Source organism: Elephantulus edwardii, unplaced genomic scaffold (genome assembly GCF_000299155.1).
Source record: "Elephantulus edwardii isolate Elephantulus edwardi_28Jun2011 unplaced genomic scaffold, EleEdw1.0 scaffold00089, whole genome shotgun sequence".
NCBI classification, from domain to species: Eukaryota; Metazoa; Chordata; class Mammalia; order Macroscelidea; family Macroscelididae; genus Elephantulus; species Elephantulus edwardii.
Genome location: NW_006399839.1, coordinates 7912387 through 7924373, shown reverse-complemented (window position 1 = coordinate 7924373; position 11987 = coordinate 7912387). Strand labels below are relative to the sequence as shown.

Genomic DNA, 11987 nt, shown 5'->3' with positions numbered 1-11987 from the left:
ATGCTGAGTGAAATATCTCAGAAACAAAAGGACAAATACTGCATAATGTCATGGTTATAAAACAAGACTGTCATGGGGGTTGGGGGAAATAAGAAGAGCGTATAAATGATGATCACCATATTTAAATAGATGAGGGAAAGAACTGTCTAAAAGAAATATATGGTTAGGTATTATTTGCATGACAACAGTGCAGAATAAGAGGTGCACAACAAAGTGGACTATGGCGCGGGGGGCGGAGGGAGGAAACTGTGCAACAGTGAAAGAATCTTTTTAAAGAGAAAAGCAAACTGGGAGGGGGAAGGGAGAAAAATGTGCAATGATGAATGAATGGAAATCTAAGTTTTCTGTAAACTTTTGTTAAAATATCAATTTAAAAAAAAAGAAAAGAAAGAGAAGACCTCAGGAAGTGAGCAATCAAACCAGAGTCTGAGAGCCCCAAATGTGTCTTCCTAGATGGCCGGCACCCTTAAAGGATGCCCACTTGCCTCCCTGCTTTCCACACATGTGAGGGACTGGTCACAATGTCCACACACAGGAAGTGCTTGGCCTACCCCAGTCTGTGTGTGGGGGCTCTGTACAGACCCCTTCCTTTTGGACCTTCTCCATCACCATTGTGTCCCCAACTCCCAGAGAGCACCTCTGGAGCCTGAGGTCTTACCCCTATTAACATCAGAGAGAATAGTAGCAGTAATAACCCCCAACACGTATACAGCACACACTACATGCCAGGGTGTGGGCCCAGAGCTCACGGAACAGAATCTAGCTCGTTATCACCCTTGTTCCCATCATCTAGATGGGAAAACTGAGGCACAGAGTGGTTAGAGCACTTGTCCAACCTGCACTGAGAGGAAATGTAGAGTCGGGATTCGAACTCCGGCTGCCTGGCTCCGGCGCCAACAGTCTGCACCCCCAAGGCCACAGTCAAAGGGGTGAACCACATGCGTGCGTGGCTGTGCTATTTCTGACCCATCTCGCCCCCACTACTTCCTCCATGAAGGTTTTCTGTTTGGAGTCAGTAACACTTGCTCAATGCCCGTGCCTTGCCAGATCCCGGATTAGGCACTGAGTGGGTGGGAAGCAGTGTCTGGAGTAGAGGAGCCCTGCCAGGGGAGGAATGGCATCATCCTCCAGGGAGCTCATGCCGCCTCGATGGACACTCGGGGATGGGCCCCCACCGCCTCAGTGCAGGCCTGAGCAGCCTGTATAAAGACGTTCCTGGAATCCCTCAAAACACACACACAAACACACACACACACCCCTACCCCTTTTATCTCTCCATGTAAATATGAACTACGGGGAGAGGGAGGAATACCCCTACATGGCTCAGTACAGGTGAGAGGTTAAGACAGAGCCAATAGGATAACTAGCGAGCTGTGTATAAAAGTCCAAGTGAGGAAGGCAGCTCTGGTGGCCTAGTGGCAAAAAGCTGCACTGCAATCCCAGAGGTGTGCGGTTCAAATCCACCAGATGCTCTGCTGGAGAAGGAGAGACAATCTCCTCCTGTGCCAGTCAGATCCGATTTGATGGTACACACACACACAAATAATAATTTTTTTTTTAAAAAAAGTCCAAATGAGGAAGGGGAGGGGAGGGGGCATGAGGGCTAAGGGGGGGGGAAGGTACGTCACAGGGTTGCAGAGTGGAGGCAGGGGGTGAAGGAATGGGGAGGGATCCAGTGGGGAATCTGAAAAGATGGGGTAATACTGGGCATGGATCAATGGTGATCAGTTTTATAAAACCCAATATATGGGAATGATTGTAGGAAACACAATGTGATGAAGGAAAAGTGTGAAACACAATACATATGAAAGAAACACAATGCAGATGAATTTTCTTTGGAAACTAATAAAAAATAAAGAGAAATTAAAACAACAACAACAAAACAGAGCAATCACAGCTTTAGACAGGTCTGGGCTGGAGCCTCAGCTCTGCCATGTAATTGCTGTGTGACCTCGGGTAAGCCATTCACCTCTCTGTGTGAACCCTCCTTGCACCTGGCTTAGGCATGCAGTTTGTAAGATCCTCCCAGGAGGGGATCAGGGTCTTTCACCCATTTGCATCCATCTGCTGGAGAAAGGGTTGCTATTTGCTGACCACTCTGGTGGCCTAGCACATAAGGAGCTGCTCTGGCAAGTCAAAGGTAGGTGGTTTGAATCCACCCACGGCACCACCCACCAGACAAAGATGGGCAGTTTCCTCCCCTGTGATTTACAGCCTCTGAAAAACCCCTGGAGGGCCAGCTAGGAGTCAGTATGACTTTGTAGCAATGAATTTGAGGGTTTTTTTTTGGGAAAATGCCTCATCAGGGGGCTTTTCATTTAACACCAAAGTCAACCCTTCAAGGTGGGTGTTGGGTTTTGAGATGTCATGGTGATGAACCTCAAACCCCAGTTTCCAAGGATCCCCGCTGCTTTAGGCTGGGACTCAAACATCTAAAGACTAAGGTGCACCTGACATGGTGTGATCAATTGCTTCACAGGCACGTGAAAGCTAGACAATGAGTAAGAAAGACCAAAGAACTGCTGCCTTGAATGGCGGGGCTGCAAAGACTGTGGACCATCCCAGGCCAGCAAGTCTGTCTTGGAGGAAGTGCTGGCAGGGCGCTCCCTCGAGGTAAGAAGGGTGACACTTCATCTCACATACTTTGGGCACATGGTCGGAGGGACGAGGACATCATGCCTGCAAAACTGGAAGGTCAGAGAGCTCTGGTGGCCTAGTGGCAAGAAGCTGCACTGTAACCCCAGAGGTATGTGGTTCGAATCCACCAGATGCTCTGCTGGAGAAGGAGGGACAATCTCCTTCTGTACCAGTCAGATCCGATTTGACAGTACACACACACAAAATAATAAAAGAAAATTAAAAATAATTTTTTAAAAGTGGAGGGTCAGAGAAAGAGAAGGCTCCTTTGAATGAGATGGCCTGACAGTGACAGTGACCTTGGGCCTTGAGCCTGGTGGGGGTTTCGGATGGGAGAGGCTCAGGCAAGCGGTCAGTTCAGCTATGCATAGGGTCACTGTGAACTTGTACTTCAGGGGTACAATTTCTTATCTATAGACAAGTTCAGAGATAAGACTATAACTTCACTGAACACAGACATTTAAGAAATAAAGCAGCGGAGCTTCGAACGCCAGAGCCAGAACCTTTCCCCAGCAGTTGCATATTCAGTGACCTTTCAATTCACGCCCCTCCGAGTACACACACATGCTGGCAAAGGGCAATACGCACATCCGTAGAAGGCTCTGGAGAGGATCTGGTACTTCATGTTGTCACAGAGAAGCTTCAAGGGAGCCCTGCAGGTGGAGAAGAGAAGGAGGCTAAGAACACATGCCTGTGTCGCTCAGGCTTCCAGGGACAGGAGGACACATCATTAAGTCTGTCGTTGTTGCTGTTATGTGCCATTGAGTCGCTTGCGACTCATAGCAACCCTATGTACAACAGCCCTGAACCCTGCTCTATCCTGTGCCAACTTTACTGTCTCCAACACACCTACCCCCATTACCCTAGTCACTGAATCAATCCATTTCATCAAGGGTCTCCCTCTCTTTCCCCGTCCCTCCACCCTTCCAAGCACAATGTCCCTCTCCAAGGACTGGTTCCTCCTTGCAACATGCCCAAAGCTTGTCAGTACATTCAGGATCTTTTAGAGCGCATACTGAAACCAGCCAGTCAGGGAGCCAGTTGTTACTGTCAGCCGCTGAGGAGTCAGCCTCCAGCCCATGGGGACCCCACACCCAAGGGGACACAAGGCTGGCCAGCCTTGGGCCATCTCTGTGACCAGCAGGCCCTACTTCCCAGTCTGCTCCATTTGTGCTGAGGGGAAATTTCTCTCTTACTGTGGTTTGGATGACTCTAACCACCCAGCATGTGATCTACTTGGGGATCATGTGACCAGACCTGGCCCACTGAGAATCATTCATCCCTGCGAATTTTGTTGGCATTATTAAAAGACAGACTCCTCCCCGCTCCATCTTGAGGTTTTCAGCCAGTGGGACACAGGACAGGAGCTGCAGGGGGACTTCTTTGCCGTGGCATGGGAAGGGGCGAAGTTTGAGAATAATGTTTGAGAACGATGCTATCACAGAGGCAAAGAGCCGAGAGCTGAAAATGTTCTTTTTAAGCATCTGGATCCAGAGAGCATGAAGACACTATGTCTCTGGACTTAAACAAAAGCTTTTCTCTTTGTGACTTAACTCAGTTTGGAGGAGGTTTGTTTCACTTGCAGGAAGGGTCTGACTTTTAAAGTGACCCCGCTGAACCAAGCCGAGGTACCCTGGGATCCGGGCCCTGTTCAGTACTGTGAGTGGTGCCCTGAAGTCTCGCTGGGCACAGGGATCTTAGGGAACACTCTTGCCTGAAAGCAGAGAAGGGGGTCAGGGATCCAGAGTTCTTTTTTTTAACATTTTAGTTTTATTAGGATCCATAATCAATATCCATGGCAACCGCAATCAAGAAATCAAGCGATGTTTTACATTGGAGAAGGATCCGGAGTTCTTACAGCAAACACAGACAGCTGACGGGAGTGCTGGGCATTCTCACACAGGAAAGAAAGAACTAAAAATACACGTTAATTTTTAAGACATCACTAGGGACACCCAGAAAAAGCCAGGGCTTGGCTGAGGCCCTCCAGCTCTACACAGGAAGGTGTAAAAAATTAATATGAGCTTTTCTGTGCTCTCAGGTTGTGGAGGGGCTCAGGCTGGCTCAGATTACATGAGGGTGGTATCCCCACTGACAGCTGTCCTTTAGTGAACCAAGCTAGCTGCGAAGTGGTGAGCTTGCCATCGCTACGAGTATGTAAGCAGATGCTACAGGAGCAGGTCCTGGGTCACAGGAGCATTTCTCAGTGCTCTGAAAGAATCCTCAGTGCTCGAGGAATCGCCAACATTAGGATTCCTAGAAAGAAGCAAGAAGAAAAGACCAAAATGGGCATCAGAGGAACCTCTGAGTATTGCACTAGAGAGAGAAGAAGCCAAAGCAAAGGGAAGAAATCAAGACATTAAGGAGCTGAATAGAAGATTTCAAAGGGCAGCTCAGGAAGACAAGGCAAAGTATTATAAAGACATGTGCAAGGAGCTGGAGTTGGAAGATCAAAAGGGCCAAACTTGCTCAGCATTTCTTAAGCTGAAAGAACTAAAGTACAAATTCAAGCCATGAGATGCGATGCTTAAGGATCCTATGGGCAGAATACGGAATGTTTCAGGAAGCATTAAAAGAAGATGGAAGAGGGGAGGGAGGGCAGGGTGCAAGCGGAGCCCGTGGAAGGGGTATACAGAGTCACGGTACCAAAAAGAATTGGTTGACCCAGAAGAATTTCAAGAAACAACATACAATCAAGAGGCAATGCTGATGAAGGAGGAAGTTCAGGCTGTTCTGAAGAACTTGGGGGGGGGGGGAAAAAGAAAAGACATATTTATTTCAACAAACTAATGCTACCCTGGATGTGCTCACCAGGTTGTGCTAAGAAATCTGGAGGACAACTACCTGGCCAACTGTGGCCAACTCACTGGAAGAGATCTGTATTTATTTCCATTCCAAAAACAGGTGATCCAACAGTGTGGAAATTATTGAACAGTATCACTAATATCACATGCTACCAAAATCCTGCTGAAGATTATCCAGAAATGGAACAACACATTGACAGAGAACAATCAGAAATACAAACTAGGCTTCGAAGAGGACATGGCACCAGAGACATTATTGCTAATGTCAGATGGATACTCAAAGAAAGCAAAGACTACCGGAGGAATGTCTGTCTGTGTTTCATTGACTATACAGAGGCATTTGACTGTGTGGATCACAATGAATTGTGGCTAACCTTGACGAAAATGGGAATCTCAGAACACTTGATTGTGCTTATGTAAAACCTACACTTGGACCAGGAAGCAGTCCTCAGAACAGCACAGGGGGAATACCACATGATTCAAAATCAAGAAAGGAGTGTGTCAGGGATGCATCCTGTCTCCATACCTTTTCAATCTATACGCAGAACAGATCATTCAGGAGGCTGGGCTTTATGAGGAAGAATGTGGCATCAGGATTGGAGGAAGACTCATCAACAACCTGCTCTGTGCAGATGACTCAACCCTTCTTGCTGAAACTGTGGAGAACCTGAAGTGCTTGCTGCAGAAGGTCAAGGATTGTAATCTTCAATATGGATTGAAGCTCAACATCAAGAAGACAAAGATTCTCAACACTGGGCCAATTGGCAGCACCACACTAGATGGAGAAGAGATTGAGGTTGATTAAGCTTGACCGGCTCCACAACACTCTTGACACCAGCAGTCAGGAAATCAAAAGATGAATTGTACTGGGAAAATATGCTGTCAGGGAATTCTCCAGAGTACTGAAAAGCAATGAGGTCAGACTGGAGACTAAGGTGCACCTAATCCAGGCCAAGAAGAATTGATGCCTCCAAATTGTGATGCTGGAGAAGAGTCTTAAACATACCAAGAAAACAACTAGGTCTGTCTTGGAGAGGGTGAAACCAAGTTTCTCCTTGGAGTCTAGGATTTTGAAGCTCCATCTCACATACCTTTGAGTATATGGCCAGGAGAGACCAGTCCTCATGCTTGGAAGGGTGGAGGGACAGAGCAGGAGAGGAAGACCCTCAGATGAGATAGACTGATACAGTAACTGGGGCAATGAGGGTAGTTATATCAGAAACAGTGAGACTGGCTCAGGACAGGGCAGGCTTCAGAGGGTTGCTATGGGTTGCATTTGATGACACACAACAACAACAACAACAACAAATTACTGAGTCAAGATGCCTAGAATGGAGCCAAGGGGTGAGCACATTGTTTTTGCCAGGTGACTCTGAGACACGTCCAAAGTTGGAGATTCTTGGTTACAGTGATGTTCCCTTAGCTTAAATGTAGTGATCTCGTTAAGGGCAGATTCTGATTCTCGGTCTACTGTCAGGAACAGAGAAACTGTCCAAATGATGCTGCTTCTGTTGCTGCTGCTGGTGGTGGTCCATGAGCCAGACATTGTTGGGAAGCTGGGCATCAGATGACTTTGAAAATTTGACCCTGCCCACTATCCGTACCCTCCTACAGCTGAAGACTGGACCATGTTCTGGGGAGAGCTGCAGCGAGAAAGGACACATTCACTCTCCCAGGCCAGGCTTCTACTAGGCTACCAGGCTACTAGGAGGGAAGACTAGACTCACAAACTGGCCGAGCAGATCCAACCAAGGAGACTGAAAGTTCTATGGGAAGAAAGAGAGAGACAGAGACAGAGAGAGACCCACACAGAGAGAGACACAGAGATAGATGGAGAGATAGAGAGAAAGACAGGGAGAGAGACAGAGACACAGAGAGAGACAGAGAAAGACAGAGAGAGAGACAGACGGACATATGCTGAGGACACACATCTATAATCAGTGCCATCAATGCTTCCATAAAACGTACAGTCAGGAAGCTGCGGTTGAACAATTCTGTCACATGTGGGGCCGCTGTGATGGTTGAAATGAACTCACCAGCAATGAGTTTGGCTTACGGGGGTGGGTTATTGGGTTTTATGGGGTTTTACCGACACCGTACATTATTTAGTGCACTGTTAACTGAAAAGGTCCGCAGTTCGAATCCACTAGTTTCTCCCAGGGAAAAGGATGGGACCGTCTCCTCACATAAAGACTTCCAGTCTTGGAAACTAACGGAGGGATGTCATCAATTGGCACTGACTCAACAATCGTGGTTCTGGGTTGGTTTGATATCATTATCGTGTGTTTGGTATCATGCTCTGGCCACTTTAAACCATTGTTTGACTGGCTCCTTCCAACGCTGTACAAAGCAGGCACTCAAATCCCCACTTTGTTAAGGAGAAATCAAGGCACGCGTGTGTGACCGTCACTGTGTTTAGTTTTAGGTTCCGGGCACCTGCCTGCTCTCTTGTAGGTGGGACCACTGAGTTGTCAGCAGAAACGGCGTGGGGCTGGTACATGTTTCCTCAGGTCCCTTCTGAGCGGTCACACCCATTGCAGGTGTGATGGGAAATGCTCAAGTTGGTGGCTGCTCCGTCAGTGTGGGCAGAGCAGGGTCCCCAGCTGATCCGTGACAGACCGCCAGCACGCGTCCTCAGTAAAGCCTCTGGTATACTGAGCCCCTGAGCTCAGCGTTACTGGGGCACCCGGGTGCATCCTGTCTGATCCACACAAAGAAGATCCCATAGTTAGGAGTTCACAAGGCCAGGGCTTAACCTAGATCGGGCTGACCGCGTGCCTATGCTCAGGGAATGAAAAAGACCCTCACAAAGCTTTTGTCAAATCCTCCATTTACAGACAAAGCCCCCCATACCTCTCGTGGTTGCAGCCATTGGTGGAGCCACCATCGGCCAAGCCGCTCTGGGAGCAGGACGAGCAGGACGACTTCCGAGGGCTGGGTTGCCATAGCGACGGCAGGTTGTTCACAGAGACATCCATCAGGTCCTGGGGGACTGTGGTGGGGGAGAAAGGGCAGAGGGAGAGCCTCGGGTGAGCCTGTGGGGATCACAGGAGCCTCACCCCGAAGCCACACAGCTTTTCCTCAGGCCAGCACAGGGATGGGGAAAGACCCAGGAACCAGCATCTCTAAACATAATCTGACCCAGGCCCTTGAGCCCGCATGATTCTGAAAAAGCACCACCAGGATTTCAGGCCCCCGCAGACCAGCAGAGCTGACAGCAGATGAAGAGACAGGAAGAGAAACGGAGACCAGAAGAAGGAAACAGGCCCAATCCCAGAGCAGGAGGCCAAGCCTCACCATGTTGTCATTCAGGGCTCTTCACTGGGAAGGGAGCCTGCTGGGGGCGTTCTGGGCTTCAAGAGACCAGGCAAGACACATAGGGCCAAAGGACCTCAGCCAGTCTCTCCAGGAGCCCCAAAAAAGCTGGTGGTCCCTGGAACCACGTGCAGGGCTTGTTAAGATAGCCACATGCCCAATCTCTAACCCACATCTATTAAATTAAACCTTTGAAAACAGACTCTTCAAGTCTGTATGTGTGTGTATATATGCACATACATACACACACATTTGCATACACATACATATACACGTATTCATGCTGTGGGTATATGTTTAAACAATTAAAAATACCACTACTTTGTGGCATGTGGAAGTTCCATGACATTCACATGTCGGTGTCTATAAAGTTTAATTGACACACAGTAATACTCAATCTTGGAAGCAGGAGCGGCATCCACTTCCTTAATACCATGCCTCTGGAAACCCTATGAACTTTGATAAATGTCGACAGTGATAGAGGGGCTTCAAGCCTTTTGTTTGTAGGGTCACTCTGAGCCGTGCTCGACTCGAAGGCAATCAACAACAATACTAATCAATTGGTTTATATCCCATCTGAGGCTGCATTAGTCACTACAGCAGCAGAGGTGACAGACACCAAAATACCGCAGAGACAAAAAGCATTTACCACCCGGCTCTTTACTGTGAGTCCATTTGGATTCGTGGCGATTCCACGTGACAGAGCGGAACCAGCTCATAGGGTTTTCCTGACCGGGATCTGTGTGGCAGCAGGCTACTCGAGCTTTCTCCTGGGAACCAGTGTGTCGCCTTGAACTTCCAATCCTTCTGTTATCTACCATCAATCTGCTTAACCAATGCATCAGGCAAAAGGCTCCTCTGCACATGCTGAGTCACTCAGTTATTGTTTCTATCAAATCTGTTCTTTTTTTTAAACAATGTTGATAATCAGTCCTAGTTGACAGAGCCTAGGCCCAACTCCCAGAAGTTGGCAGTTGCTGGTCAGCTGGCCCAGGAAACAAAGCTCATCATTTATTTGTATTTTTTTCCTTTCTCAGTGCATAGAGGCTGGTGTCTGCAAAGCTTTAAATACACTGGGGAGGAACGCTTTGCAATTTCCAGTGCAAGCTCCCTAGCTTGTCGACCTTTCTAGAAGATGCATTGTTTTCATTTTCTGCAGGACTGGGGTGAAGAAGCCTTTTCTGTAAGGAGCTGGCAGTGCTACGATCTCTGTCACCTCCGTTACTGTGGGACTGGACACAGTTACAGAGGCGATGTCAACAAATGAGCACCGATGTGTGTCAACAAAATTGTATTCGCAGACACTGACACGTGAGGTTCATATGCCTCAAAAATTTTTTTTATCATTTAAACATATCTTGAATATTGAAAACTTATGGCCTGTGTAGAATGGAGGTGGACCTGGTCCTCACGATGTGATCTGTCCATCTTTCTTTGCTTAAGAGTGTAGTGGATTTGCCTCACATGTCAGATATCTGCAAGGACAATTGACAGCCACCTGCTTCTCTCCCTCCAAGGGCTACAAGAGAAGATCAGCTGTGGGCCTGGCCCCACCTGAGCTGGCCAAAAATACCAGCATGTCCCTGTCAAGTGTTCTAGAAAGGTATCCCCAGGTTTAGCCTGTCTCACTTAGCCCAGGGCCAGCAAACATGCCTCCACCACAGCCCTTCTCAGTATGCAGACATCACTAATTGATCCCTTTACTACCAGACCCACACAGCACTCCAGGCTGCCTCCTGCTGGATGGCGGCTGTACTGCGTTCAGGCCTCAGGCTTTCTCCTGTATCCACCTCTTTCTCTACCCAGACTCAAATGACAACATGGTCAAGGTGGCCAGCACCCAGCACATGGGGGGAAGCCTGGACATTACTGAGGGGCTGCTCCTTCAGGATTGGTCTGGGGAAGGCGGCGTTCCGTCTGGCCCGTGCCCACTGACTCCCTCTGGCCACCACCAGCACAGACCGGCCTGCAGGTACCATGGTCCAGGTAGGGCCCACGGAGATGGGGGAAGGGCCGTCCAACGGGGCAGAGGGAACTTGAGAGAGAAAACAAACAGGATCAGTCAAGTGGAAGGTCTAGCGTGGGCCAGGGCTGTGGAACAAATCCCTCGGGGGAATCCTGCAAAAGAAAAGATCCCAGACCCATCATCTTTGAGTTGGTTCAGAGTCATAGCAACCCCTCTACTGGCTTTCTGAGGCTGTAAATCCCTATGGGAGGAGACTGACCAGCTTTCCCCCCTCTGACCCCTTGTTTCTGATAAAAGGAATAAAGAAAGCTGGTATTTATGAAGTGCTTGTTTGGAGGCAAGGAGGGTGAAACTCCCTCTCATATACCCAGGGCATGTTGCTAGTGTTAAGAAAAATATGTATTTTTCTCTTCAAATGTTATATATAAGATGGAGTTAAAGCTGAAACAAGAAGCCTCTTCTGAAAATCACTCAGAGAAATTCCCTTGCCTGTTCATCTGCTGAAACAAAAGACATTCCAAACATCCTCAAGCCCCAGCCCCCTCTTTCCAAGGCCCCTCTTTTCACGCACAAGTCAAACTAGCAAACCAGGTAGGAACAGGACAGTGAGGTCAAAACCCTTGACCGACAGGAACAGCGTTCGTTTTTACACCAGGAATAAACCCAGGCGGACCGTCTGCCTGTGTGTTTGTTGGTCGGACCTAGGTCGGCCCAAGCAACTTTCTGCAGAAATAAAGTGTTCTGCCAAGATCTTCTGTTCTGTCAAGTTTCTGTTGTGACACCAAGGCGTGTTTGTAACATCAGGAGGGACCATTCTTTGGAAAGGGACATCATTGTTTGGGAAGGTGGATGGTTGGCAAAAGCGAGGAAGACCTTTAACAAGATGGACTGACAGTGACCGCAGCAATGGGCTCGAGTGTGTCAGAGATGACGAGGACGGCACTGGATTCAGATCTGTTGTTCACAGGGCCGCTATAAGTCATCCTCAACTCGAGAGCACATAACAACAACCCTATTCTGGGCAGGGAGTTGCCCCATCATTCTGATTGTCCTGCAAGGGGAAGTAAGTCTTTTGCAGAAGCAGAGACAGAGTCAGAACTGTTGTTGTTGTTGTTGTTGTTATGTGCCGTCGAGTCGCCTGCGACTCAAAGTGACCCTATGTACAACAGTCCTAAACTCCACTCTGTCCTGTGCCAATCGCACTGTCTCTGACACTCCCATCCCAATTACCCCAGTCACTGAATCAATTCACCTCATAGAGGGCC

The 11987-nt window shown here is 48.4% G+C and overlaps 1 protein-coding gene across 4 annotated transcripts in view; it reads right to left on the bottom strand.

Moving 5' to 3' along the window:
* The window catches only part of SGSM1 (small G protein signaling modulator 1), a 94069-nt gene that overhangs the window by 30849 nt on the left and 51233 nt on the right, over window positions 1-11987 (bottom strand). For 2 of the 4 annotated variants that reach the window (XM_006890460.1, XM_006890462.1), the window contains exons 12-14: window positions 10627-10791; window positions 8295-8433; window positions 3226-3290 (exon numbers count right to left, since the gene is read on the bottom strand). In XM_006890460.1, the coding sequence (XP_006890522.1) occupies window positions 3226-3290; window positions 8295-8433; window positions 10627-10791 (369 nt within the window). The remainder of the gene's footprint in view (window positions 1-3225; window positions 3291-8294; window positions 8434-10626; window positions 10792-11987) is intronic. The other 2 variants (XM_006890461.1, XM_006890463.1) reach the window with 1 other exon arrangement.